General features: G+C 53.5%; 1 protein-coding gene and 1 non-coding gene across 17 annotated transcripts in view; both read left to right on the plus strand.

Annotated features, from left to right (window-relative positions):
• Positions 1-27,953, plus strand: part of PRRC2B (proline rich coiled-coil 2B) — an 85,682-nt gene that overhangs the window by 45,913 nt on the left and 11,816 nt on the right. For 8 of the 16 annotated variants that reach the window (XR_005020364.1, XR_005020365.1, XM_036856154.1 and 5 more), the window contains 18 exons: positions 1,118-1,208; positions 3,682-3,874; positions 7,248-7,551; positions 9,163-9,347; positions 11,832-12,027; positions 16,985-17,201; positions 17,497-17,691; positions 17,821-19,890; positions 21,263-21,459; positions 22,017-22,162; positions 22,750-22,891; positions 24,421-24,506; positions 24,871-25,059; positions 25,206-25,403; positions 25,798-25,884; positions 26,609-26,713; positions 26,870-27,062; positions 27,826-27,923. Coding sequence is in view for 14 of the 16 variants with exons in the window: in XM_036856154.1 (XP_036712049.1) it covers positions 1,118-1,208; positions 3,682-3,874; positions 7,248-7,551; positions 9,163-9,347; positions 11,832-12,027; positions 16,985-17,201; positions 17,497-17,691; positions 17,821-19,890; positions 21,263-21,459; positions 22,017-22,162; positions 22,750-22,891; positions 24,421-24,506; positions 24,871-25,059; positions 25,206-25,403; positions 25,798-25,884; positions 26,609-26,713; positions 26,870-27,062; positions 27,826-27,923 (4,892 nt within the window). In the remaining 2 variants the exon portion in view is untranslated. The remainder of the gene's footprint in view (positions 1-1,117; positions 1,209-3,681; positions 3,875-7,247; positions 7,552-9,162; positions 9,348-11,831; positions 12,028-16,984; positions 17,202-17,496; positions 17,692-17,820; positions 19,891-21,262; positions 21,460-22,016; positions 22,163-22,749; positions 22,892-24,420; positions 24,507-24,870; positions 25,060-25,205; positions 25,404-25,797; positions 25,885-26,608; positions 26,714-26,869; positions 27,063-27,825; positions 27,924-27,953) is intronic. The other 8 variants (XM_036856151.1, XM_036856152.1, XM_036856144.1 and 5 more) reach the window with 7 other exon arrangements.
• On the plus strand, positions 27,537-27,622 carry LOC118897576. Its single transcript, XR_005020470.1, has one exon. It is a non-coding gene; the product is annotated as a small nucleolar RNA SNORD62 (small nucleolar RNA).

A 27,953-nucleotide genomic window follows, 5' to 3' on the forward strand; every position in this document is an offset into this window, starting at 1 on the left:
AGAGATTTTTCGTGTATTAACAGGTTTGTGCAATCATCCTCCCTGTCTGATTCCAGAACATATCTGTCTCCCACGGAAGAAGCCCATACCCATTAGCAGTCACTCCCAGTTACCACCTGCCCTCCACGCACACCCTTCGGCAAACGCTCATCTACTTTCTGTCTCTGTGGGTTTGCTTGTTCTAGATGTTTCATATCCATGGAGTCACACAGTAGAATACGTGGCTTTTCATATCTGGCTCTGTCACTTAGCATAATGTTTTCAAGGATCATCATGTTGCAGCATGTGTCTGAACTCTTTTTAAATTTTTTTTTTTAATGGCCAAGTACTCTTCCGTTGTATGGCTCTACTGCGTTTTGTGTACCCACTCATCAGTTGATGGTTACTTTCTGCCACCTGAGCCACTCGGGTAGCGGAGGGCCCTGGGGCGAAACGGCCACCCACGAATCTCACTGTTCAGGTGTCTGTATTGCTAGGGTGGCCTCGTGGCTGGTTGCTGCCTGCTTTTGCTCACTCTCCTCACCTCCTAATACACTTGCAGAATATTTTGTCTAGATTTAAGAGCTGTTATCTTAAGTCTAACCAGGGGCTGTTAGTCTAACTAGGCTACTTTGCTGTTACCAGAGCCAGCACTGTCCTTCATTTTTTTTTTTTTAAATAAATTATTTATTTACTTATTTTTGGCTGCGTTGGGTCTTCGTTGCTGCGCACGGGCTTTCTCTAGTTGCGGCGAGGGGGGGCTGCTGCTCTTTGTTGCGGTGCACGGGCTTCTCACTGCAGTGGCTTCTCTTGTTGCGGAGCACAGGCTCCAGACGCACAGGCTCAGTAATTGTGGCTCACAGGCTTAGTTGCTCCATGGCATGTGGGATCTTCCCGGACCAGGGCTCGAACCCATGTCCCCTGGCTTGGCAGGCAGATTCCCAACCACTGCGCCACCAGGGAAGCCCTGTCTTTCATTTTTATCTGCAGTGTTTGTTCTGGTGGTGGCAGCTGGGTGGTGTGCCTTACCCAGCTGGGTTGGTGCAGTTCCTGACTGGAGGAAGCTCCCCAGTGGCGACCTTAGCACTGTTGAGATTCTCATTTTGTCTCACTTTCCCTGGCTGTCCTCCTGTTGCAGGCCTCCATGAAGAAGTGGACTACTCGGAAAAGTTGAAGTTCAGTGATGATGAGGAGGAGGAGGAAGTTGTGAAGGATGGCAGGCCAAAGTGGTAAGTGTCCCTGTCCCCGCTGGTAACTCCGCTCCCAAGGAACGTGACCTTAGCGGGATGTAAATGCACCAGTGTTCTTGGTGCTGCCGTGTGCCTGTCACCATGCCAAGTGCATTTCCTGGTTACCCCAGCAACCTCACAAGGGCAAATACTCTTTCCATCTGCAGATGAGAGGGCCATAGCTATTGAGGACAGCTGTTTAGGGATGGAGCCAGGATTTGCACCCAGGCGTGGCTGGCTGGCTGGCTGGCTGAGTCCTAGTGATTTAACCACTGTGCTAGTATTTTCCCAAGCGTGTCTTATAGACTGCTTGTTCCGTAGATTGCTTTGGGTGTAGTGCCCCAGAAGGCTTCTCTGGCCAAGCAAATTTGGGAAATCACCTGGGTTCCACTTAACTATTTATTCCAAGGTCATCCAGAGCCTAGGGTATGCATACTGCAGTGCGCTGGGAATCTGGGGGGAGGCAGGTATGCCACGTTTCCTAAACTTATTTGACCACTTTAATCTCTTCTTTTTTTTTTTTTTTTTTTGGATCATTCCATTGGACTGATTTTTACTCACAACACCTTTTGGAAAATACTTCATTGTAGTCTAGTCCCTCTAGTTTTTAGCATGATACCAGTAGTATTGGCTAGTACTTTTAAGAGAGCACCTATGGTTGCTTTCATTTGCTCCCCTCCGCCCCAGTACTGGCAAATAAGAATGCTGCTTTTTGCGTGAAATTGCCTATTTCCTTTGTATATTTATCTGTTAGACTTACTCTGCTTTCCTTTAAAATGTGATTACTGTTTTATATTGCTTAGATGTTAGTGCTTTAATATGTTTCTCTTTGTCTCTTTTATTGTCAGTAATTGAATGTTTATGTAGTTGGATCTGCAAGTCTTTGTTATTTCATCTTTCGCTTCAAAGCTCCTCTTCCGCAGGGAGCTGGTGATGATCTTCTGCCACTCTTTCTCAGATGATACACAAACAATTAACGAATTGAGGCTTCTGTAATTTATTTTAATGCTGCTTGATTTCAATTGAAGCTTTGGATGCACTTGGGAAATAAATATCTATGGGTCAGTTTTTGGAACACTAAGCTCAGAAGGAGATGTGATCAAGAATTTAAATCAATGGCAAGCAAAGTTTTGCAGATTTATTGGAGCAGCAGGCCACTGTCTTCTTGTCTGTTTGAGTTGATGTGAATTGAATGTTCATCTGAAAGAGTTAGACCTGGGTTTTGGACCCAGTTCACCACTGGCTGTGACCAAGGACACATCAAATTGAGTCCACCAGCCACGACCTCAGTGTTCCCTGAGCTGGTTGAGACTCCTACTACAAGCTCCGCAGTCTTCTTTGACATCTTATTTCCCATCCACAGTGGGTTCGTGAAACTTTCCTGTTCCATCCCTTCCTGTTCATTGTCTCTGGGGGCCACTGGGACCCACATCCTTTCTTTGCTGCACCACCGAGAGGCTGGCCAGCTCATGTCCTTCCTTCCATCTCACCCTCACACTGTCCCTTAGTTGTCTTCTACAGACTTGATTTCTCCTGGTGGGTCAGGAGGCTTCGTGTGGGCACCCCGCCTCTGACTGCAGTCAGGAGTCGCTAGCAGTTGTTGCCCCGTCTGTGGTCTCCTGATCCTCACCCGCCTCATCTCCCTTCCACCTCCCGTGCGTGCATGCTTGTGTGTGTGTGTGTGTGTGTGTGTGTGTGTGTGTGCGTGTGTGCGTGTGTGCGTGCGCACCTGCGCAGACACGTATATTAGCCAGGTCTGACTCCCTGCCTTTCTCTGCACTCCTGCTGGGTTTAGTGGGCACCACTAAAGAAGAGGTGCTGAGTAGATGCACATGTGTGTTTTGCCCCAGTGCCTTTGGTTACACTGGCGCATGTAAAGGTGAGCACTGCACAGGTCTCCCTTCGCTTCGAGCCTTCCCATCGCCTCCGTTGGGCATCTCTCCTCCTTTTCCATGCTGTGTGCGCTTTGCTTTGTTCCTCCTGCTCTTTATAATGAATCATCCAGTGAGCCCTCTTTTGCTGTTGTGAGGAGCATTTATTAAGCAACTCCTTTATGCAGAGCACAGGGCGGGAGCTGTGGCGTAAAGAGAAGGGCCTTCAGTGGGAGTCCTAGGTTCAAATCTGTTAGCTCTTCCTTGTGAAAACAGCTCCCCAACCTGTCGGAGACTCAATTACCAACTCTTTAACATGGGGGAAGTAGAGACTTTTTTTTTTTTTGCAGTAAATGAAGTCATGGGTGTGAGGCATCCTGCCGGGAGCCGGGTGTGTAAGGCTGACTTGGTAAACATTGGTGCTGCTTTTGGTGCTCTGGGCATATCCTCTCACCTGTAGAGGGGGTGCGGGGTAGGTCTGCTCTCATGAAGGAAATTGGTACGCGGACAGCCAACTTTGGAATTCCTAAGGGCCTGACCAGTGAGGCCAGACCATGCTTGGGCCGCCTGGGAGAACTAACGCTCTGTGCGGTTTGTCGCAGGAACAGTTGGGACCCCAGGAGGCAGCGGCAGTTGTCAGTGAGCTCTGCAGACAGTGCTGATGCCAAGCGCACCCAAGAGGAAGGAAAGGACTGGGGCGAAACAGGAGGCAGGACCCGTGTCGTCCGGAAGGTGCCAGAACCTCAGCCGCCTTCTAGGAAGCTTCACAGCTGGGTGTCAGGCCCTGACTACCAGGTACCGTGGGCACTGCAGGGGCTCTGTGCCTGTGATTAGCTGGGACACACACACACACACACACACACACACACACACGAGCCCTTTCAAGTTCATTTGACCGGAGATCCAAGGCAAAGACTCCAGCAGGTCATCTAGTTGGCTGTCCTGTGTGTTTATGTCTCACTGAATTCAGTGGTCGGGCTTCTGAAAAAGCCTAGGTGGACATTCTTTTTTTTTTTTTTTTTTTTTTTAATATAAAAATTTTCTTTTAAAATTTTGAAAACAGTCACAAACTTACAGAAAAGTTGGTGTAATACAAAGAATATTTTTTCTGAACCATTTGAAGAGTAAGTTGCCAGCCTGATCAGCTCCTGTCACCACAGAACACTTTGGTATCTATTTCCTACCAAAACATGACATTCGCTCTAGGTAACCACAGTCAAATCCAGGAAGTTAGCATTGATACATCACTGCCGTCTAATCCTTAGACTCCATCCCGCTTTCACCCACTGTCCCATTCATGTTCTTCATACAGAAGGATCCAGTTCAGAGTCACACGCTGCCTCAGGTGTCCTGCTCCTGAGTTCCCTTCAGTCTGAAGCAGCTTGTCAGCCTTTGCTAAACCTTCATGACACTGATACCTGGGAAGATGACAAGCCAGCTATTTTGTGGAATGCACTTCAAATCGGGTTTGTCTGGTGCTTCCTCCTGATTGGGTTCAAGGTTTCCATTTTTTTGGCTAGAATCTCTCAGAACTGTCACTGACTCTTCTCGTTGCATCCTACTGGGTGACCGTGGTTCCACTCTGCCCGCTCTGACAACCTTCACGTGGATCTCTTGATTAAGGTGGTGGCTACCATGTTTCCCACCATGGAACTTGCACACACTCTTCCAGATCTGTAATGGGTAGCAGTTCTGTGGGGAGTGACTCTGAGACTACGGATAGCCTGTTTCTCATCAAATTTTTAATTAATTAATATCAGTTATAGTCCGTTATAGTCTGTTGCTCTCATTGTTTCTTTTGATGTTCAGATTGTCTTTGATTTGGGAGCTTCTTCAAGCTGGCAGCCGTGTGCTTTTTACGTCCTCATTCTTTTCTGAGGAATTCCTTGCTTTCTGATAGAACAAGCTTTTTTTAAGCTCCTTTTGTCCTTATCCTACCTTGGCCCTGGAGTCAGCCTTCAGTGATATTTAGGAACTAATATGTGGGCACCAGGAGTACTCACTGCTGTTAGAGCGCCACTGCTCCTGGCCCTTCTCCGGGGACAGTCAGGAAGCGTAGGTACATGATACACACGCATGAAGCACAGGGATATCTCCAGTTCCACAGAGGTTATTCTAGCGGTTTGCCATTGTCCCTGGTATTTGTACCTATTCGGTCAGGCTCCCTGTTTCTGCCCCCACCCTCTCTGCCTTGCACAGGTGCCCTCCTGAGCCACTCAGATGTCAGTGCACCCCACCTCCACGCGGCCCTGAATTTCCCTGCTGGGCCATCTCTTCCAGGGGTTTCTTCCTCACCCGGCTTGGTTGGGCCCCAGCTCCCACACCAGCCACATCTCCATGTGCACACTCTCATCACCTGCCCTGAGCTCTCTGACTCCCGGGCACCAGGTGCCTGCCTTGTTCTGCCGCCTCGCGTGACTTTCGGACTAAATTGAGCAGGAGGGGCAGAGCTGGGGATGGGAAGGCGTTAATTTAAATGCACTTGGCAAAATTGCCATTTTCAATGCACTTTGCTATTTAAAGGGCTCCTGTTCCACATCTCGGTATAAAGTAACGGTCTTCAGTCTTTTTTATTGAGTACGTATCATGCTAGGCACTGTGCTCGGTACAGGGGACACAAGTGAAAATAGGCACAACACGACTCTTGTAAATTACCTTGCAATTAGTCCAAATTTCATTCATATATTGGGGTTGCTCAGTATTCAAAAGAAGGTTTCACTTTCATCTGCTCGTAACAACACTGAATTATCTGAATAGAGTCAACAAAGATAAAATCTCTATAACTTTTATGGGTCCAAATTTCTGAAAAGATTGTCACAGTTTAAATATTTTGCAGAACATTTAGTTTATAACATGATAGCTCATCTTTGGGCAGCTTTGAAAGGCACATCTGTAGTCTTGATGATGTGCCTCAAGACTGTACCCTTTGATTCTGCTATTTCATTTCTGGGAAATTCTGAAGGGAATAATAGTCAGGGATATGCCTTAAGGATCATCTGCAAGGACGTATTGAACACCAGGAGATAAGGTAGGTCATGGGATAGATAAGCCGTGGGGTGAGACAGGGCACAGCCATTATGGAGCATGGACAGATGGCAGCGGTCAAGGGCAAAGGAGAAGAGTGCACACTTTGGTAAAAAGTACCTTCGTGCTTCTAAATTAGAAGTTTATAATCTTGTGATTGTAGCAGTTGTCTCTAGATTATGAGGAGTTAGTTTTTAGGAGAAAACTCCTTGGCTACAGTCTCTGTGTGACATACTGCTTTTATGAGGTATAATTAACATACACAAAAAGGCATAGATCTTGTTTCTTTATGTTTGATGACTTTTTGACAATTATATACATCTGTGTAACTACCACTTAAAACGGGACGTTGTATATTTTTTTTGCTAGTCATACCTCGTTGGAATTCCAGCGGCTGGGGTCCACTTAAACATGCCCGTCGTCTATTATTGCGTATTCTGCCTGCAGCTTCACTTCCCGCCAATCAGTGAGAAATCTTCCCAGTGTTGATAGTTTTTCACGCTGCATTGGTGGCACCCTGGTGGTTTGTCCAGTAACTGACAACCAACGAGAGATTCAAAAGTGGATGAAATATCCAAAAGAGATGTTCTTAGAGATGCTTATTTATTTTTATATATAAAGAATCACTTTGAAACCTTAATGTCTGAGTGTGAATTTCAATTTCTCGCGGCCCTTCATATCCAGAGGTTTATATATATTGTCGTGGGAGAAGCAGTAGAGCAGTTCTGTGGCTAAGAAATGGTGAGTGTGTGCTCTCCTGCTCTTGGTATGTAGCTGTGGAGGCCCTAATCTTGTGTGCTCAGTAGTGGTGGTGAGAGCGTCCCGTTTTCTCAGCGTTTCCCACGTGTCAGTCACGGCGCTGAGTGCTTTGCAAACGATTCAATGTACCTTCACAATCCCGAGGGCTTCCTTTATTATCGTTCAAAACAAGAAACTAAGGTGTAGAACGTTGGCGCTCACCCAAGCCTCGTTCCAAATATAGTAAAGGGCAGAGCAGGATCGAAACCCAGGTCTGCCTGCCGCGGGGCCGCGCTGCCTCTCTAAGGTGCGTGAGGATCCTGGGAAGGAGAGCCCATCCCATCCTGGGGGCGCCTGTGCCTGGGTTGTGATGTGCGTTTCATCTGAGACCGTCTTCTCCCGGCAGAAGTCCTCCATGGGCAGCGTGTTCCGGCAGCAGTCTGTCGAGGACAAAGAGGACAAGCCACCCCCGAGGCAGAAGTTCGTCCAGTCGGAGATGTCCGAGGCCGTGGAGCGAGCCCGAAAGCGCCGGGAAGAGGAGGAGCGCCGGGCCCGGGAGGAGAGGTTGGCCGCCTGTGCCGCCAAACTCAAGCAGCTGGACCAGAAGTGCAGGCGGGCTCAGAAGGCGGGTGGGGCCCAGGAGCCGGCGGGGAAGGAGGCGCCCCGCTCTCCAGGCGCCCCACAGGAGAATGGCCCAGCTGTCCGCAGAGGTGAGCTGTAGGGCCCCGTCCCATGACCTGGAAACCCTGCGCTGTGTCGCTGGTTGGTTGTCCGCGTCTCCCTGGCTTCTGAGCACCACCGTGGCTCGCAGCTGATGTGTGGGGGTCCCGGTCGTTAGGAGTCTCGGCCTGGGCCAGGTGCCTGGGTTCACGTCCCGTTTCTGCCGCTTAAACCAGCTGTCCAGGCGCCTCACCTCTCTGGCGCGCAGGCCCGAGTCTGTGAAGTGGGTTGATGGGAGCCTGTACCTCCCCGCACGCTGAGGGGCCACGGGGGAGCGTGTGCACGAGGCGCTTAGCGGTTTCTAGATGCAGAAAGCACACGCGTACTCACGGCAATGCCGCTGGGTTTGTCATTGCCGGTGTTACCGCCCTGCTCGACTGAAGACGCAGGTGCTGGAGGACTTCAGCAGGAGCCGGGATCTCTCTCGGGACGTTGAAAGAAGCCCGCCTGCTTGTTAGCATACCTTTTCCCTGACAGCTGTTCTAAGAGGAGTGGGTCACGCGGCTGCGCAAGAGACGCTGAACAGCGTTAGGTGGTTGAGGGTGTCTCTTGCTGCAGTTTTAAAGAATGTGATCAGCTGTGTTTTTTGTGACTTTCTTGAATCAACAAAAATCAACTCTCTTAAGTAGAGAAGGGCCTGATGTTAGTTTCAGTCGCTGAGAGCTTCTCAGATGGAGGTCTTATTGGTGATACGATGGTCATCAGTGCCCTTCTGGCCGAGGAACTCAGAGAAATCGACCCTTGTCCTCCTGTAAATCAATGTCCTGTCACTGAAGTCTGAGCGAAGCCTGGGCCCAGTGTCAGGGACTCACTGAGGGGGGGGGTGGGCAGTGGAGAGTCCAGGAAGTAGATGGCGGGGAGCGAGCTTGGGCCTGGGTGTGGGGTGTGCCCCGAGCCCCTCTGCACCTGCCCTGCCTGTCAGTATTCCTCTGGGACGCTGGGTCCCCAAGGCTTTGCACTGGCGTTTGTTTGTCTTCTGCAGTAGATTTAAGAGCACAACTGTCAATTATATCTCAATAAAGCTGGACAAAAAAAAGAATGCAAAGCTGGGATGGGGCAAGAAAGAAGGGAATTTCAGGGAGAATAGTGATATGGGAGACTGTGGTGAGCATTTACTTCTTGTCAGGCGCTATTTTAAGTGCATCACGTGGATCGTCTCAGCGAATTAATTCTCCAGAGGCCCAGTGGGGTAGGTGCAGTTGTCGTCCTCATTGAACAGCTGAGGACACGGGCCAGCGGAGCTTCCTGGCTGGCCGGCTCACACAGCCTTGGGTGGAGGGTGGATGTGGGGCTCTTGTTGAGCCCCGGCCACTCTGATTTACTGGGGTCTGTTTTAACAGAGCCCCTCACATCCGGAACCACATCCCGGCTCTCCTGCTGACTGTGTGACCTCAGGCGGTTCCTCTGATCTCTCGACCCTTAGTTTTCTCCCCTCTGGAGCGATGACGGCGTGGGGGAGTCCATGAGCTTGTGCGTGGGGAGCATTTAGCACAGTGCCGGGGTTTGAGGACTGCCAACGAGAAAAAGCATCTGCCCTAGACATCGCTTGGCTGAGCTTTTGTGGGCTCACCTGGCCACTTCTCTGCTTCTTTGTTCCGTAGGCTCCCCTGAGTTCTCTGCCCAGGAAGCCCCCAACACGTTTTCGGAGGAAGCCCCTACAGCCCCTGCAGCTGTGGCTCAGAGCGGCGGCAGTGAGGAGGGGGCCAGGGAGCCTGGGTCCCCTGCGCAGGAGTTCAGCAAGTACCAGAAGTCGCTTCCACCCAGGTTCCAGCGCCAGCAGCAGCAGGTAAACAGGGGTCGCTTAGCAGGTGTCGTAACAGACCTGCCCATGGAGTGGCTGTCCCCTTTCCTTTTCCCCACGCCCCCTTCCAGTAAAACAAACAATAGAAACCCACCCTCGTGTATGCCAGTCACCAGCAGGGATGCCGGGAGTGAGGGCCTTGGGACGTCAGCCCTGCCTTCAGTTCCTCCAGGTAGTTTACCCTGTGGATGAAAACCCTTGTTGGCAGTTTATGGACCCTGTTGTCTAATGCCGGTAAGGACTGGTTAGTGGTGTCTGAGTGGTTTTTCATCCAGAGCTGCACACCGTGGCCACTCCCTACACCGACAGCGGCCCCACCGTGGGAGCCTCCCAAGGAGTAAGGAAGGCCTGGGAGCTGCTTGGAGAGCTTCCGAGAGAGGCGTGTTAGCGTTCAGTTAAGAGCGTGGGTTTGTGGGTTTTGAATCAGACAGCTTTGGGTTCTGGTGCTACTGGTGCAGCTTATTCAGCTGTGTGTGGCCTTGGGCAGGTCAGTGTAAAGCAGAAGGAATGAGTCCCTGCCTCTCGGCATGGCAGTGAGGGTTCTGTGATGCCTGTAAACTGGTTCATCGGTGTGATCAGTATCATCTTTAACGGCGCTCCATAAATCTTAAAAAGGACCTGCTCTTTGCTCTGAGGAAGATCATATGGGTAATGGTTGTAATCCCAGCAGTCTCTTACAGGCCTGGTGATCTTGCTGAGCTGGAACCACTCATTGGCAGTTGTTTGTCTTACAGGCGTAATCAGTGAAGCTTATTACTGATGAACAATGCATTTTGGTGAGAAACTGAGATCATGCGTGGATGTTACTTAGTTCAGCAGCTAGGTGTGCAGTAAATTATTGTTAATAATCGAAAAAGTTTCAGAACGTGGGGGTACCCTGGAGACACAGGTCAAAGTCTCCAGCTTTCCCCAGAATCTCTTTTAGTTGCCTTTAAAACGTTCACCCCAGACCCTACTTTCCTTGGGCTCCTAGGAAGCATTCCAGAAGCTTCCCCACGTCCTGTGCTCTAAACAGTAAGTTACATTCATTGCGCTTTTGTAGCGTTGTACTGTGAGCAGGCACTGTGCGGTTACTCCCGGGCTTGGTGAAGAATTACTGCTGACTGGAGAGATCTCTGGAGTAACGCGAGCCAGACACAGTAGTAACAGTTGCTCTGGGTAACTCTTCTGGGGGGCAGTGACAGGGAAATCCGTCCTTAAGACTAGAAAGAAGTCTGACGTGTCAGAGCAGCCTGAAGGAGTCTGGCAAACAGACTGTCTGGTCAGCTGCCCTGGGGACCTGGGGTCTAGACGGGAGGAGGAGCTGTGGGCAGAGACCAGGGGAGTTCTGCTTACTGAGTTCTGAGTGCTCCTAAGCAGTGCCCCGAGCCCTGGCGAGCCTTCCAGGGAATCCAGCCCAGGCTGGGATTGTGCCAGCCGGCTGGCAGGAAAGGGTGTGTCCTCCTTGTCTGACTCTGCACCTGCATCTCTGCCAGAATGCTGGTTCGGGATGCAGTTGTGAGGGCAGCCCTGGAGGTCACTGGTGCCGTGGAGCAGTGTCTGAAATGAAGCCTCACTGGGTCCAGGTTCTTGACTTTTAATGCTCTAGTGATGCTTTACGTGTGTCCTTCTGTGCAGTGAATTTTCTTCCTACCAAGTCTGGTGGTAGAGGTGAGGATACTGCAGTGAACTTGGCATGTAGTCTCTTGGTTTAGGGAGGGAAACAACCAACAACAGAGTTACACAGGAGAAGCCGCAGTGCTGTGGGAGCCGAGGACAGGGGACCTGATCTTACCTCAGGAACTGTGGCGGGTTCGCAGAGGTGCAGTGCTCTTTAAGCCAAAACCTGAAGGATGGGTAGGGGTGAGCGGGTTTGGGGCTGGAGGGAACAGAGGGCCCAGCGTGTTTCCAAGGCCGGAAGCGGGCGGGCGGGCGGGCAGGCGTGTGGAGTGGAGGGCCGGGGCAGTCGTGGGAGGCGATGCTGGAGAGGCAGATGGGGCAGCACCCGCAGGGCCCTGTAGGTCGTGTGACGCCCTGTCGGACTCGGGCTGTTAGAGGCAGAGCTGTGGAGGACCCTTGAAGGCTCCTGACGTGGTCAGGGCGTCGGAGTGAGGAGGGTGGGTTGAAGGGACAGAAGGAGGGGAGGAGGAGGAGTGTCGTCTGGTGGCGGTTGTGGACCGGGAGATACGCCCTGGGAGCTGTGCTGGTCACGTGTCAGCTCCAGGAGAGCGTTTGATCTAAATGAAAGCCCCGTCTGCAGAGGAGCCTCAGGGCCCAGTTGTGACGATGGCATGACTGTCCTGTCCGTCAGTCCTGGGAGACAGCCAGAGCCTGAAGGCTGTCATGCCCTGGGGCCTCCCCTCTGTGGTCTTCTGTTCTGGGTGGGTTGTCTCTGCCGCCTGATGGAAAGCTGGAAGAGTGTGTGTGCGCGCACGCACAGCCCCTCTGCCCCGCGGCGCCTGTCCGACCGGGTCTCTCTCGCCTGGTCAGGAGCAGCTGTACAAGATGCAGCACTGGCAGCCAGTGTGCCCTCCGCCATCCCACCCGCAGCGCACCTTCTACCCGCACCAGCCTCAGGTGCTGGGCTTCGACCCCAGGTGGATGGTGATGCCTTCCTACGTGGACCCACGGATCCCGCCCACGCGGACCCCAGTGGATTTCTATCCCTCAGCCCTGCATCCCTCGGGTAAGCACTGTGGTCCCGTGGGCCATCCCTGTGGAGCTCAGGACAGTGTGGTGTTTAAGGGTATTGCCTTGGGGGGTAGACAGACCCACCTGGATTCCAGTCTGACCTCTTTGTAGGTCACATATCCAGTCTGAGTTTTACTTCCCAAAATGAGGGTATGATAGTACCTCGCACAAAGAATTGTCAGGAAGAGACCTTAAGATTATGCATTGTAAATTGCTTTAATTAATTTTTATATCTCTGCTATGTTGTTTTGTCCGTCTTTCCATTCTTTAATGTTCTTTGTGTTTTCTCTCTCTTTTTTTCCTTGATTAGTCTTTCCCAAGGTTTGTCTAATGCCTTTTTTTTTTTTTTAATAAATTTATGTATTTATTTTTGGCTGCATTGTGTCTTCGTTGCTGCGTGCAGGGTTTCTCTAGTTGGCGGCGAGCAGGGGTACTCTTTGTTGTGATGCGCAGGCTTCTCACTGCGGTGGCTTCTCTTGTTGCGGGCTCTAGGCGCGCAGGCTTCAAGTAGTTGTGGTTTGCGGGCTCTAGAGCTCAGGCTCAGTAGTTGTGGCGCACGGGCTTCAGTAGTTGTGGCGTGTGGGCTCACTAGTTGTGGTGCACAGGCTTAGTTGCTCCGTGGCATGTGGGATCTTCCCGGACCAGGGGTCAAACCCGTGTCCCCTGAATTGGCAGGTGGATTCTTAACCACTGCGCCACCAGTGAAGTCCTAATGCCATGTTTTTAATGCTGTTTTTTTTTTTAATAAACTGAATTTTTTTTTAATTTTTTAATTTTTATTTTTTGGTTGCACCAGGTCTTAGTTGTAGCATGCGGGCTCCTTAGTTGTGGCATGCAGACTCTTAGTTGCGGCATGCGTGTGGGATCTAGTTTCCTGACCAGGGATCGAACCCAGGTCCCCTGCATTGGGAGTGTGGAGTCTTAACCTCTGCACCACCAGGGAAGTCCCTTTAAAGCTATTTTTAAAAAGCATCTTTTGGATTTCTTAATTCCTGTATTTTATTTGGTTTTTATTTCATTAACGTCTGCTTTTTTTCCCCCCTCATTATTTCCATTGAAAGTGTTTTGTTCTTTTTCTATCTGGTTATGTTGATGAGCTCATTAGTTTGACTTTTCTCATGTATTTAAGTCTCACCTGAGCTATGAGCCTCTATGAGTTTTAAGATACATTTTTATTATTGTACAGTTCTAAATGTTAGTCTGATCTTATGCTTTTTGAGTGATTTTTTATGGTATGTTTTAAAATTTCCAAATGTAAAGTTTTGATACCATCTTTATGGTGTTAAGTTCCAACGTGGCTGCCTCGTGGTCGGGTAACGTGGTCTGTATGATATAGACCAGCAGTCACAAACTTTTTCTGTTAATGCCAGATAATAAATATTTTAGGCTTTGAACTGCTACTTAGTTTTGCTGTTGCAGAGCAAAAGCAGCTGTAGACAATAGTGAGTGAATGGGTGTGGTTGTTTTCCAGTAGAACTTTATTTTTAGAAGAAGTGGCAGGTCGAATTTCACTCAAGGGCTTGAGAAGAATGTATTCTGCAATTGGACGTGGTCCATGACATCGTGCTTGCTAATTGTGCTGTACAAATATCTGTATCATCACAATGTTTTATCCCCTTGTTCAGTTACTAAAGAGGTGTGTGAACATTTCCCACCATGATGTGGATTTTGGCAAATCTTGTAAACCTGTCAGTTTTTGCTTTATCTGTCTGGAAGCCGTACTTCATCTTGTTCCTTTTATCTTCTTACAGCACCTTTGTTATCGTTAGTTGTGCTTTCTACCGTTAATGTCTACTTTACCTGGTAATCATTTTATTCCAGTTTTCTTTTGATTAGTATTTATGTGGTATCTTCTTCCCCCAACTTTTTACCATCAGGCCTCTCTGAGCCCTTTTTGGAGGAGAATATCTTTGTACGTGTAAGATGTGTATGGTTTTACCCACTTTGAAGCTCTGTGACTTCAGTTGCCGAAGTTGTTCCCTTTTGATTTATTGGGATTATTATATTCAGATTTCCTGCTCTCCTATTTTATGCTTTCTGTTTATCCCTCTTTTCTATGCTTTTCTTTTTCTTTCTTCTTTTTTTGGTGGCAAGTTTTCCTGTTCTTTTTGTTTGTTTTCCTTCTACATTCTGTTTCTACTGTGTGAATGGTTACATTAAACTCTAACATGCACCCTTGACTTCGCAAAGGCTATTCAGTATCTTTACCCTGAACCTGAGCTCTAACTACCTCATCAGTCTTGTTATTTTTGCCTGGAATTTTAGTTCCACCTTGTTTTATGCCCACCAAATCAGCTATTATTTGTTGTTTTATTTGACCTGTTCTTGTTCAGATTTGCCTGTATGTTTACTAGTTTCTTTGCTGCTTATCCTTCCATCTGGGTTCCATTTATTTCTTCATGAAGTACATTCTCTCCAGATCTTCAGGAAAATTGTTTTGGCAGTAGATAGTCTTCGCCTGAGAAAGTCTTGATGTCACTCTTTCCTCTTGAATGATAGTGTAGCTGGGTATAGAACTCGAGGTTGGCAGTTACTTTCTTTTAGTACTGTGAAGATAGTATTCCTTGTTTTCTGGCTCATGTGTCTGATTCGTGTCTGGGTAATCTACTGTTTTCTTTCTGGCTGCTTTTAAGATCTTCTCTTTGTCTTTGGTCTCCTGTAGTTCCTTCTCAGTATGCTGTGTCTAGGTATATATCTATATCTATCCTTACCTTATTCTGCTTAGAACTCACAGTGTTCAAATCTAAGGATGTATGTCTTTCATCACTTCTGGAGAATTCTCTTCTAATTATCATGTCAGATGTTGCTTTTTCCTCATTCTTTATATCCTTTCTTCCTAGGTCGCCCACTTAGATTATTTTGTGCCTTCTCATTCTGCCTTCCAAGTCTCTTAAATATATAAGAGAGCTAACCTCTGTGGGGCCTGCTGGGAAAATCCTTCAGCTATTTTCCTATTCTCTTTTCTCTCCAACTGTGTCTGATCTGCCCTTTTTTTTTTTTTTTTTTACTGTCCAGTGAGTTTTTAATTTCAGTGATTCTATTTTTATTACTAGAATTTTTTCCTCAAATCTATTATTTTTTCTTGTCTTATATTTTTTGTAAGTTTTTAATTCCTTCCTTTATGCTTGTAATCATTTAAAACATAATTTTCTAGTGCTTCACATTTTAATTTGTTACCTGAAGTTCTTGAGGAAGGTATATAATCCCGTGGGCTTACCATGGACTCATAGTGGATTGTTTTCCACACAGTGTTGTGGTAATTTTGGATTGTGAGTTCATTTTCAGCAGAGCTTTATTTATCATGGGGATCTAGTATAGCTTGGTTTGAGGGTATATCCCTCCAGTGTGGTTTTATGTTTTCTTCCGCCAGCCTAGAACTACCCTTTATTTTAACTCAGGAAGTTTCTGGAACATTCTAGGGGTATAAATCTGAACTTCACCCTCCTGCCCCCAAACCTGCATGAAAGCTGGCATGTGGCTATGAACTCCTCATGGAGGACTGTTTTCCCTACCCTAGCCCAAGCCAAGACACAAATTCAGTCATCTCCCTGTACTAAAGAGCATATATTTTTCTGATCCACCTTTTAATTGAGGGCATAGCCCTTTGAGGGTCTTTGTTTAAGCAGCATCTCAGCTGCAGCTCTCTGCCTTGTGCGGAAAAGCCCTGTCTCCTGTCCTGGGGGGGCATTTAGGAGCATGCCCGTAGGTTACTAAATCTGATAGATGTGTCCCTGGCTCCCCTCTAGGGAGCACCAGCTCGTGGCTGTGGCCGTGGCTGTGGTTTCAGCTCCCTGGGGGTTTCCCGGTTTTGGGGGAACGGAGCGCTGCGAGTGAAATGTTTGATGTGTTTTGTCCAGCATTTTTGTGACAGGAGGTTTTTTCAGGTAATATGAGCTGCCATATTGCCAAAAATAGGTCCGTGTACAGTGTGGAGCAGTTCCGCACACCTTGTAATCAGTACTTAATAAATGGTGTGTAATTCTAGGATTCCAGAGAGGGTCCCCACCACCACCTGACTCATACTAACTTTGTGCTGGAGTCACGTATTGATAGCATTGGAACAGAGCACTCCACAGCTAAAAGAAAGCTTAAAGCCGTTGGCTTAATGCCAAGCCATTTTCCTGGTCAGATTATCTCAAAAGATGGGCACAAAAACACTGGGGGCCAATAATTAGCTTTGTGAAGTATTTGAAAAACCAGATCTTCTCTTCACCACAGAATCTGGCCCCGTGAGAGACCTTTAATGTCGTCTGCAGCCGCCCAGCCCCCTTGTTTGATAGACGTGGACAGAGGGGCCCGGGGAGGGCGGGGGTGCCATTTCCCCGACTGGTTTATATCTGGTAGGACCGAGACGTCAGCATGCCCCAGTCTCCTCGGGCCAGCTAACAGTTTAGTGTCATTTGTGTATCCCCCACTGCCCTTCCATGTACAAAATGTGGAGTGTTACTGTCGAGCTTAGGGGTGGAAATAAAAGGAGCTAAAGCCCCAGTCCTTTTCCGAATCTTCTTGCAGGGGATTGGAAGCAGGGAGACGCTGGCTCCGTGTTGCATGTAGGCTCCCTGGAGCGTAGCTCGTCTTCCTTGTGTCTGTGCAGAAGACCTTCAGGCATCTTGCGTTGCTGACTGACTGGCCCCGCTAGCGTTCCGCTGACACCCATGAGCTCTCCCGTTTGATGGTTCCAGTTTCCATTTGCCAGTTTTTTATAGCCTTCAACACAGGGGCTCTTCATCCGGGAACTAGGATTGGACCTCAGAGGTCTTTAAACAGGCCTTTCAGATTGCATGCGTGCGTGCCTTCAGAGGTTCTGTGATCAGAAAGATGGGACCTCAGTGATGTTAAGCAGGTGGGGTGCTGTGTCCATGTGGTAGTTGGGGCAGCTTGTCTCCTTTGGGCCTGTGGTTGACCCATGGCTTGCTGAACGAGGTGACTGATTGGTTCTTTGCCTTCTTCAGGATTGATGAAACCCATGATGGCCCAAGATTCTCTCAGTGGAACTGGCTGTCGCTCTGAGGATCAGAGCTGTGTGCCCCCCCTGCCGGAAAGGAAAGTGACCACCATCGATGCAGCCCCCGTGTGGAGCCCCGAGGGTTACATGGCGTTGCAGAGCAAGGGCTACTCGCTCCCCCACCCGAAACCCAGTGACACTTTGGCCATGGACATGCGTGTCAGGTGAGGCGAAACTTGGTCCTCCTGACCTGCGACTGAAGGAGGGGTCTCCAGGTCCTCATTGAGATAGGGCTCTGGGAAGAGGCCCTGTCCCAGGAGACGGTGCCCCCTGGGGAAGGAGAGTGAGATAAGGATGGCCGGATGCTTTTGTGTGAGAGGCGCTGATGGCAACTGAGGGCCCAGGAGAAATCCTGGCGTCAGAGGCAAATCCCGCGGAACCTTGGGCAGGGCCGAGGGGTGGGGGCCTCACAGGGCAGGCAGGGCTGAGTGCGTGTGTCGTGGCTCCTTCCCGTGAAAGTAAAGGCGAGCTGGCTGTGCTGGCCCAGTGCCCCAGACTCTCCGCGGACGCCCCGGCTCCAGCTTGTGTGAACCAGAGGATCCCCGGCTGCTCGCTGAGTCCACCGGCCACTGACTTCTTCACTCTCTGGACTCCAGGGGCCGCCACCAGCCCATGGCCCAGCATCTCTGAGACCTGTTTAAAGATAGAGCGAATGTTGGTGCCTATGTTTTTTTCTTTTTCTTTTTTTTTTAAATTTTTCTTTTTAAAACTAAACTGTGTTCAGCATGGAACCCAGGAACCAGGCTCCAATCACATTGACTGATTTTTCTGGTTCCTTTTCAGGAATGAAAGCTCTTACTCTGCCTCACCTGGAAGGTCAGGGGGCGTAAGTGCCCGGCGCAATCTCCTTGAGGAGAGAGGGGAGGAGTACTTGAGTGCTTTTGACAAGAAGGCCCCAGCAGACTTTGACAGCTGTGTCTCTTCTCAAAGAATAGGCCAGGAGCTTTTGTTTCCACCCCAAGAAAATGTTCAGGAAGCAGGCGCACCTGGGAGTCACACCCCAAACCTCAGGTGTTCCACACTGGAGCCCGACTTTGCCCCGGCTGAGAAAAAACCAGAGTATAGCGATTGGGACGTGAGCCGCCAGCTGAAGGCCGCCAACCCAGACACCAGGGTCGAGAAGGAGGCGCCCCAGGAGGGACTGTCCTTCAGTGTCTCCTCCTGGGAGAAGGAAGGCAGCCCCGGCAGACAGCCGGCCCTGGAGCCCGCGTGGACGCCAGAAGCCCGGGGCGCCGGCAGCCAGCACCCTGAGCAGACCAGCAGGACCCGGAGGTCCGGCCCCATCAAGAAGCCCGTCCTGAAGGCCCTCAAGGTGGAGGACAAGGAGAAGGAGCTCGACAAGGTGAAGCCAGAGCTGGGAGAGGGGAGCGCCTGCCCGGCTCGGGAGACGGGGCCCGTTTGCGAGACGGCCGAGGACCAAGACCAAGAGAACGACCCCGCGCTGGCCAACGTGGCCCCGGCTGCCTCGGAGGACCAGGGCTCGGCCCGTGCTGCCTTGGGCCGCGGGGCCAGCCGGCCGGAGGAGGATGACAAGCCCGTCGGGGCCCGGGATGCCAGCCCCTCCCGGGAGGCCAGCCACACACCGCCTACCAAGAGGAATAACTGGATCTTTATTGACGAGGAGCAGGCCTTTGGGGGCCGGGGGCAGGCCCGGGGCCGCGGCCGCGGGTTCCGAGAGTTCACTTTCCGCGGGCGGCCCGTGGGCGGCGGCCTCTGTGGCGGGGGCGTCCTTGGGGCGCGGGGCCTCTACGGCGGCAGCCAGAGGAGCGGCCGCGGCCGGGGACCGCGAGAGTTCGGGCTGGCAGACGACTTCCCCCGGGCCAAGCCCCGGCGGAGGATCGCCAGCGAGACCCACAGCGAGGGCTCTGAGTACGAGGAGCTTCCCAAGCGGCGGCGGCAGCGGGGCGCCGAGACCGGGGACGAGGGCGCGCTCCCGGAGAGGGAGGAGGCCGCCGGGAGGAAGGGCGACTTCAGGGAGTCCTGGCGGTCCGGCAGGATGTACCCCGAGGACCACGGCGGGCCAGAGGCCAAGAACCGAGGCCCGCGGGCCTTCGGGCGCGCCCTCCCCCCGCGGCTGAGCAACTGCGCATATGGCCGGAGAACCTTCGCGGCCAAGGAGGCGGCCCCCTGGCCGAGCCGGGGTCTGGGCGCCTCCTGGCAGGAGTCCGGCCCCCCCGACACGTGCGGGGCCCGGCGGCCCTCAGACAGAGACTACATCCCGGACACCTACAGACACCCCGACGCCTTGGGCACCCGGGGCTTCGAGGATGGCCGTGTGGAGGACAAGAGGGCCTTCTTCCAAGATGACCACGCGGCAGATTCCGAAAATGCCGAGAACCGGCCCTTCAGGAGAAGACGGCCCCCGCGCCAGGACAAGCCCCCCCGCTTCCGGCGCCTTCGGCAGGAGCGGGAGGCCCTGGGCCTGTGGGGGCCGGAGGAGGAGCAGCCCCTGCCGGCGGGCCAGTGGCCGGGCCGGCCCAGACCGTGTCCCGGGGACAGGAGCGGCACCACGGGCCGCAGGTCCCCCGAGCTCGCCTACCAGAACTCCTCGGACCACGCCAACGAGGAGTGGGAGACGGCCTCCGAGAGCAGCGACTTCAGTGAGAGGCGGGAGAGGCGGGACGGGCCCGGGCCCGAGCCCGAGCCCCAGGCCGACGGCCTGCCCGGGGCGAGCGCGGGTGAGAAGAAGGAGCTGGCCAAGCGGAGCTTCTCCGGCCAGAGACCCCTCGTTGACAGACAGAGCCGGAAGCTGGAGCCGGGAGGGTTTGGGGAGAAGTCTGTTAGGCCAGGTGGCGGTGAAACTTCTCCCCGTTATGAGAGCCATCAGAGTGGGACGCCTTTGAAAGCCAAAAGGTAAACCGGAAACAGAGTCCCGGGTTCTTTTTTGTTGCTGTCGTTCTGTTAGCCGGTTGTCCCAGCGGCACTTCATGCATGCGTGTCCCGCCGTGTGTCAGGGCCCCGACTCCTTCCCCCTCGTTGCGCTCCTGGAGGGTGCCCACCCGCCGAGGCCATTGTACGTGAGCGTCTCCGTCACTGGCTCTCGCGCTGCTGTCTGCTTCTCTCGTGGCGTGCTGTTGCTGCTGCTGCTGTTGTGGCTTCAGAACTAAGACTAGAGTCCCCGCCCCGCTGGCCCCCCTGTGGTGCCCGCCCCCGTCCCTGTCTCATGACTTCAGCCCCCGTGTGTCTCGTCGGAGTCCAGCCGAGGGGCCCCCGCCACAGAGGGGCGCTCCCTGTCCACGGCGCCTCGTGAGTACCGGTCAGTCCACCGGACCCCTTGGCTCCGGGCTGCGTCCTCCAGGAACACGTGGGGCATCGCTGGCCTCCTGGCCCCGCAGAGATCGCTCTTCCCTGAGTGGCTTTGCTTCTCGACAGTCAAGAGAAGCAGCGCCGCTTGGGATTGCCACCTCGGCCTGGTGAGAGCCAGGCGGTAAGCAAAGGGAGTGAGCTGCCCAAGGCCTCGTGAGCACCTCTCGTTTGGAATTAGAGGCTTTGGTCGGGGGGGATGATCGGTGCTCAGTGTCGGCTCAGTGCCCGAGCCTGGCCCGGAATCAGGGCAAGGGCAGACGCTGTGCAGCCTGCATTCCTCATCGTGCACAGGCCACGCCCCAGCGTGCTGAGGAAGACGGCTTCCCGCCTCCCAGCCTCCTTAGAATTCAGGGCACCGAAGCCTGGCCTGTAATTAATCCGTACCCCTGAAGAAGGAAACACAGAAGAATGCGGGTTCTTTTAGGTGTCCATCTAGACTAGCTTTCTAGGCCCCAGCTGCCAAGACTTGGCTTTGCTTCTGATTTCTACCCCAGTAACTGGGCTGGCAGTAGGGCGGGGCCTGGGCTCCTCTCTGGTCAGTCTTACGAGAGGAGCAGAAAGTTCTGCAGCCCCGTTCTAAGCATTCCCCCTTCTCTCTCTCCTTTCTGTAGCCCTACTGGGTTTGGCACACAGTGGGAAAGAACAGAAGTGTCAGCCCTGGGAAGGGGTTGGAGAGAGAGCAGTGTTCCCGTGGGCTCTGCCGTAGCAGTGCTGCTGGGGCAGCCTCCACACGGGCTTGCAGAGCGCGCTGCTGCCAGCACGCGGCCTCTGCTGCACGGAGGGGACGCTGAGAGGAAGTGACAAAGATCGGGGCGCTGCGCTTGTGTGCGCGCTCTGCGTGCGTGTGCGGTTTGTCCTTCTCTCTCCTTCCCCGGCCGCGGGTTCCTTCTGAGCTAACGAGGTCCTCCTTCCTTTACAGGTCCCCGGATGACACCTTGCCTGGAGGTCCTGGCTGCAGCAGTGGGAGCGGCCACTACACGCTGGAGCGGGCAGCCCACGCCACCTCTGACATCCCCGAAGCCTCCTGTGAGAAGGCAGAGAAGGAGGCCCAGCTGGCTGCCCAGAGGGCAGGCGAACAGGGAGAGACCATGAAACCGTTTGACCTGAACTATGGAAGTGAGTGTCACCTCACATCTTCAGGGGAAGAAGAATCCGGGCAAAATGGGGAGCCGTGGCCACCTCTGTGGGTTGCTGAGTTTGCCCTTTCACTGAATATCTTAGCTTCTGGGCACGTACTGGGTTAAGAGCAAAACAGAAAGGATTCCTGCCTTCATGTCGCTCACAACCTTGCTGAACCCCCATAACAGCCCTGCGGTGTCCCAGTTTTAAAGATGGGGAAGCTGAGGCCCAGAGAAGTTGAGTGGTTTGTGCAAGGTCACACAGCTGTTTAGGAGCGGAGCTGGGACTTAAGTGTGTCTGTCTCCGAAGACTCTTTTCTTAACCGTAGCCTCTTTGATTTGAGGTAACACTGTGTTAGAGGGGCCGTGAGAAGGGTGTAGAGATCATAGCTGGGTTTCCTAGACCCTGGTGAATATGCTGAGGCCCAAGCCAGCTAAGAGCCTGGCCTCTGAGCTGAGCCGGTCCTTAGATATCTGGTGCCCGTAGGGTTGGGTTATTTTTGGCTCCCAGTAAATGGAACCACTCACTGTCTTCCCTTGTGAATCTTGGTTCAGATGCCATCGTTGAAAACTGCGGATCCAGCCCCGGAGAGGAGACTGAGGTGGGCTCTGTGGTGGGGGAAGGCTTCATCGAAGTCCTGACCAAGAAGCAGCGCCGTGTGCTGGAGGAAGAGAGGAGAAGGAAGGAGCCAGCCGTGCAGGTCGGCGTGCGAGGCGTGGGCGGGGCCGGGGCGGACGGGGCTTCTGAACTAGGCCCAAGACAGGAGAGGAAGAAGGCGTGTTTATTAAACATGCGCTGCCTCCCAGGGCCCGCTATCCCTGTGGCTCCATGGCAGTAGATGGTGTTATCCCTGCTCTCCGAGAGGGGGACTGGTCCAGGGTGACACCCGCTGAAACAGGGCCGAGCAGGACGCAGGCCTCCATCAGCCCCGAAGTCCACCCTCCTTCCACTGTGCTCCGGCCTGAGTGGGACGAGACTCATCACCCTGGGAGTCACGAGGGTTGGCGACTCTGTACTCGAAACGGAGTCGGGGCCGAGCACTGCTCCCTTGCCCCGCAGTCCCAGGTCACAGCCCACTGGTGGCTTCCGGGGGCGGTTTGGTCGGCACTGCAGTTCCCACGTGGTTGAGGTCTTGGCTGACGAGTGCTGTCGCGCCGCTGGCTGTAGCGTCACTGGAGCAGTTTCCGGGGGTGTGGTTCTGGCGCCTGGGATAGTCTTCCTGGGGAGAGCTTGTTACCCTTCATGTCTGAGGTCGAGGCCGGACCGCATCACCTTTCTTCTCCTTAGGTACCTGTCAAAGGCCGAAGTCTTTCCTCTCGTATTCCTCCTCGGTTTGCGAAAAAGCAGAACCACCTGTGCCTGGAGCAAGGTGATGGAACTGTGCCTGGCAGTAGCCTGGGCACCGAGATCTGGGAGAGCAGCGGCCAGGGTAAGAGCTCGGGGTCTGGGTTCAGCCGCGCGGCCCACGGCCGCCTCACGGGCTCGGGGCCTCTCATGAGGGAGCGTCCTGCTTTGGGGCCGTGAACGCAGACGGAGCGTTACCTGTTCCCTGGCTTCCTCTGCTGGGTCGGGGCGATGGATGCCACGTTAGCACCACGTGCTGCTGCAGCCTCTGAACAGATGTCAGATTTTCCCTGCCTGAAATTTGGTGGAGAGGAGAGCATTCCGTATCCAGTGATGGAAAAGGATGGCCCCCACCCCCGCCCAGCTGAGGTCACTCGGGGAGTTGGCTTGACTCTGCCCACACCGGTTATCCTTTCTTCTTCCCTTGAGGAAGAGCAGCAGGCGACTGCTCAGGAGAGCAGGAGTCCAGAAGCTTTCCTGTCTGTGCTGTGTGCTCTTTCCTCAGCAGAAGGAAGTTTCTGTCAGCTCCTCCCCAAATGCTGTCTTAGGTTTGAAACCAGGCTAGGGTGGCCCTTACCTTTTAGAAAATTTGTTTCCCTGAAAAAATTTCTTACCCAGTGCTTTTTTTCTGGTAATTTTTCATTTTAAAATACAACACCATTTTAATTGAGCAGATTCTTCTTGAACGCCTGCTTTCGGCAGGGCCCTGCAGGGTATACAGGGGGAGCTTGGAGAAATCATCCGTTTCCAAGTCTTTTATTCCAAGCAGCCGAGGCTTCCAGAGTGAAGTGACAACCCCAGAGCCACGTGACAAACACCCAAGAGCCTAGGTTCTGGACCTGATTCTTTCAGTTTTACCTCATGGCCTATCTTCATGTTCCTGGTTAAAACCTTGGTTCCAACACATTGCAAAATAACATTGGGAAATAGTCAACTCTGACTGAAAGTACGATAATTTTTAATAAAATTTTGATCAGTCAGTTTGGTTGTGAGAGTGGTGGGTGTCATGGTATAAATGTCCAAAAGTACTTCCCGCCGTATTGGTCAAGCAGAGTGGGCTAACTCAGGAGTTGCGCTCTCCAGGATTCTGCAGCATCTCATTGGCTGCTCAGACCAGGGGTCTGTGGGTGACTTCACAGGGCCCCTGGATCTTAAAAAGAGCACGTGAGATTTCATGTGCACACACAGGGTCCATGGCTTTTGTTGGGTTCTCAGGGTGGTCTGTGAGCTAATAAAAGTTCAGTAACATCAGCTTGAATTTTTCAGAGACTTGTAGAGGTGCCAACTTGTAGAAATAAATGGTTTATGTGCAAAAAGCTTCACCACGGCAGAGGTAGTGATAGAGCATTCTAACCGGTGTGAGTGAAAAGTTGCCGGTGTGTTTAGTAGAGCACATAGTCAGTGCAATCACGGGAAGCACGTTCACGGAGATCTGCCTGAGGATGTTGGAAAGTCGGGTGAAGGTATCAGACCAGATCCTCTTTCGCTAACGGGTCGATTGCGGTGGGAGTAGGGGCGGTTCAGAGACTTGGGTTTGTGTGAGCTGCGCCTGTGCTTGTTTTTCTGGCTCGGTGGGTCCTCTTCGACGTCCTGACTCTCTGTCTTCCTCCCTAGCAGCCCTCCCCATTCAGGCCTCGACCGGCGACTCCTGGGCCAAAGCCGCCACCGCCTTTGCCGGCACCGAGCCCGGCTCTGCCGAGGTGAGTGGCCGCCGGGCGCCAGGCGTGTGCTCATGTCCGCCGCCGTCCCAGAGGCCCGCCCGTGCTCTCCCTGGCCGGGCAGTGAGCCTGGCTCGTCACTGGTCTCCAGTCTTGCTTTTGGATGTGTGGGAGGGAGGAAGAGCGGGGATGGCCAGGGAGCACCCACCCTGGGTAGGCGGCGTGAGGGCCTCTCCTCGGCATCGGGCGGTGGTCACAAGCGCAGCGGGTTTGTGGTCTCCGTGCAGGGCCCACGCGTGCCTGTGATGATGGGCTTGGGCCGGGGACGTGTCGTGCCGCCCAGTCTCACTCTGCAGGCGGGCAGGCGGAGAGGGGATGGGCTCTGACCCTCCTGTGTCCTGCACAGCAGGGCTTTAAGAGCAGCCAGGGAGACAGCGGCGTTGACCTGAGCGCCGAGTCTCGGGAGTCCTCAGCGACCTCCTCGCAGCGCAGCTCCCCGTACGGCACTCTGAAACCCGAGGAGGTGAGCGGGCCCGGCCTGGAGCCCAAGGCCGATGGCCACAAGGAGCAGACTCAGAAGCAGTCGGAGCCGAAGGTAACCTGGCAGTCTGGCTCTCAGGGGCCGGGCTGGGCGGAAGGGCTGGTGTCTTTTGTCTTCTTCCCCGACTCCCGGTGCCTTGGAAGCTGGAGATCAGGGTCATTCCAGGCTGTGCGTCTCAGCCTCTCTGCTTTTCCATCAAGGATTCCGAACAAGGCTCGGGACAGAGCAAGGAGCACAGACCAGGACCCATCGGCAATGAGCGGTCTCTGAAAAACAGGAAGGGCTCCGAGGGGGCTGAGCGGCTGCAAGGGGCTGTGGTCCCCCCTGTTAATGGGGTGGAGATTCACGTGGACTCCGTGCTGCCAGTGCCACCCATTGAATTTGGAGTCAATCCAAAGGTGAGGCTTTGATTTGTTTTCTTCTACCTGTGGCCCACCCCCCGCCTTTGATGCTTGTTAGGGTGGGCTCCTAGAAGGAGCGGGGACATGGGCGCTGGCAGTGCTCCAGGGGAGCGTGGCGGGTGGCTTTGCAGGTGGAGAGGTGCTGTGAGCTGCTTTCTCGGTCTCCCTGCTGGCACCAGGCAGGTTCTCAGGCCGAGCAGGTTGCCGGGCAGAGAGAAGCGGGGGGCCTCCTTTCTCGGGGGCCATCGGGAAACATCTGGCCGTCTTGCTCATGTGGTGAATGCTGCTTGGTGGGTTTTTGAGTTGCTGAGACGGCAGATCACGTTAATGTGTGTCTCTGACAGAAGGTGAGCCATGGTGACCCCTGTGGGCTTTGCTCCTTTTTTTCCAGGACTCTGATTTCAGCTTGCAGCCCGCTTCTGCCTCTGGTCCCGCGGGGAATCCAGTTGTCAAACTTCAGGACGCGTTGGCCAGTAACGTAAGTCTGTGCTGCCACCTCCAGCTCTGTCGTCCCCGTGCCAGCAGGCCCCGGGCAAAAAGAGCAAGAGCCTCGTGAGGTGTTCCGAAACCAGAGGGGGCGAACCAGCCATGGCTGTGGGGTTGGGCGGACATGGTTTGAGTCCTGATGCTGTCTCTAGCTACTTACGCGTCCTTGAGCAAGTTGTTCCACGCTCTGGTTTTGTGAGCTTAAAATGGGATAGTGTAACTCCTGAGGTCTGGTTTATTTGGCACTTTGTGATTTAAAACCTCCCAGGTTCTGTGGTCGCACATGTTTGAGAATGCTGCGCTCAACAGGTTTCCTTACTCTGCAGTTTCTCAGAATCCCTGTATCGTGCTGATGGGTGCTGGGCACTGCAGGAGGAGGGCCTAGCGGTTGCATTTCCAAACATGTGTTACCAGGACCTCTTTTTCACGGTTTTGGGGGAGGGGGCTGAGACAGGACCTGGTATCTCCATGCCGTGTAGTGGTGCCTGCGTGCTGGCAGCCAGCCGTGTTTATGTTGCCAAAACACGGCGGCCCCGCTAGAGGGCTCGGGGTGCGGGGATGAGGGTGGCTCTCCACGGCCTTCTTTCGAGAGAATCGGTGGAGGCAGCTATTTGCAGGGGTCTCGAGTGCACACGACCAAAACGGAAGGCGTGTTTGGACACGTCGTCTCGCTTTCTCTGGGCCTGTCAGTGTTCCGTGGTCTCCTTCCCCTTCAGGCTGGGTTGGCACAGAGTATTCCCATCCTCCGGCGCGATCATCACATCCAGAGGGCCATCGGCCTCTCACAGATGTCCTTCCCCACCGCCGACCTCACTCTGAAGGTAACACTGGCCCTGAGCAAGGCGGGGCCACCCGGTGCCTTGGCTTGTGAAGGGGCAGGAGCGGGCAGCCCCGCCCTCCCTCCCCGGGCTTAGCTTGTGCCGTCCGCTGCCTCCCGGACGGTGATTTTCGTCTCCCCCACCTCCTTGCTTCCGAAGATGGAGTCTGCGCGCAAGGCCTGGGAAAACTCGCCCAGTTTGCCGGAGCAGAGCTCCCCAGCAGGCGCTGGCTCGGGCCTGCAGCCGCCGTCCTCCGGGGCAGCCTCCAGCGGGGTCAGCTACAGCTCCTTCGGCGGGGTCTCCATGCCCCCCATGCCCGTGGCCTCGGTCGCACCTTCTGCGTCTCTTCCAGGTACCTCCCCCGCGAGCCAGCTCAGGGAGCCTCCTCCCTTCACTCGAGAGAAAGGCTGGATTCGCAGCCCTGAGCGCCACCCCTGCCTTGACTTAAGGAGTGTGTAGAGGGGGGGCGCGTTCTAGGCTGGGGGTCGTAGCTTCCCACGTGCTCAGGTCACTTGTTTCCTAGGCTGGGAAGCAGGACCGTGCGACTTTGGTGAGGCTCTTCCGCCTCCTGGAGAGGGGACTGATCAGAGACTTGGCTTTGGGTCAGACCGTGTCGCATGAGAAGCTCTCTGAGCTGTGCCCCCTCCTCCGTGACATAACACAGGGTGATGGTGGCCCTGGGTGGGGTCGCCACGCCAATGAGACGAGCTCACGTCTGGGAAGTGCTTTGTATCAGCTGAGCCCAATTTTATCCTGTCACCGTCCTCGTCACTTGTGTTGGTGCCCCAAGGGAGCCTGTGGGGATTTTGAGGTCTGGCTGCCAGAGTCTCAGTGATGTAATTCCAATAGATCCTTCTGACCCTCCACTGTGGACTCAATAGCAGGGAGATGAAGAGGAAGGTGACTGAGAGACCAAGGCAGCCTTCCTTTATAATGAACCCCGCGGCCCCCATGCGCGGGGCAGCGGGTGAATGGGTGAGCTGGGGAAGGCAGGCTGCAGCCAGCCCCTCCTCCTGGGCGCTGGGCCGTGCACACTCCCTCCTCCCACTGATTCCCAGGACCTTCTGCAACAGTGAGACTTGATCCCGTTGCTCCCCCTCGGATTCTGTTTCCAGGCAACCACCTGCCACCTCTCTACCTGGATGGCCATGTGTTTGCAAGTCAGCCCCGGCTGGTTCCTCAGACGATACCTCAGCAGCAGAGTTACCAACAGGTGATGACGGCGAGCCAGGTGGCCCCGCGG

Source organism: Balaenoptera musculus, chromosome 6, assembly GCF_009873245.2.
Source record: "Balaenoptera musculus isolate JJ_BM4_2016_0621 chromosome 6, mBalMus1.pri.v3, whole genome shotgun sequence".
NCBI lineage: Eukaryota > Metazoa > Chordata > Mammalia > Artiodactyla > Balaenopteridae > Balaenoptera > Balaenoptera musculus.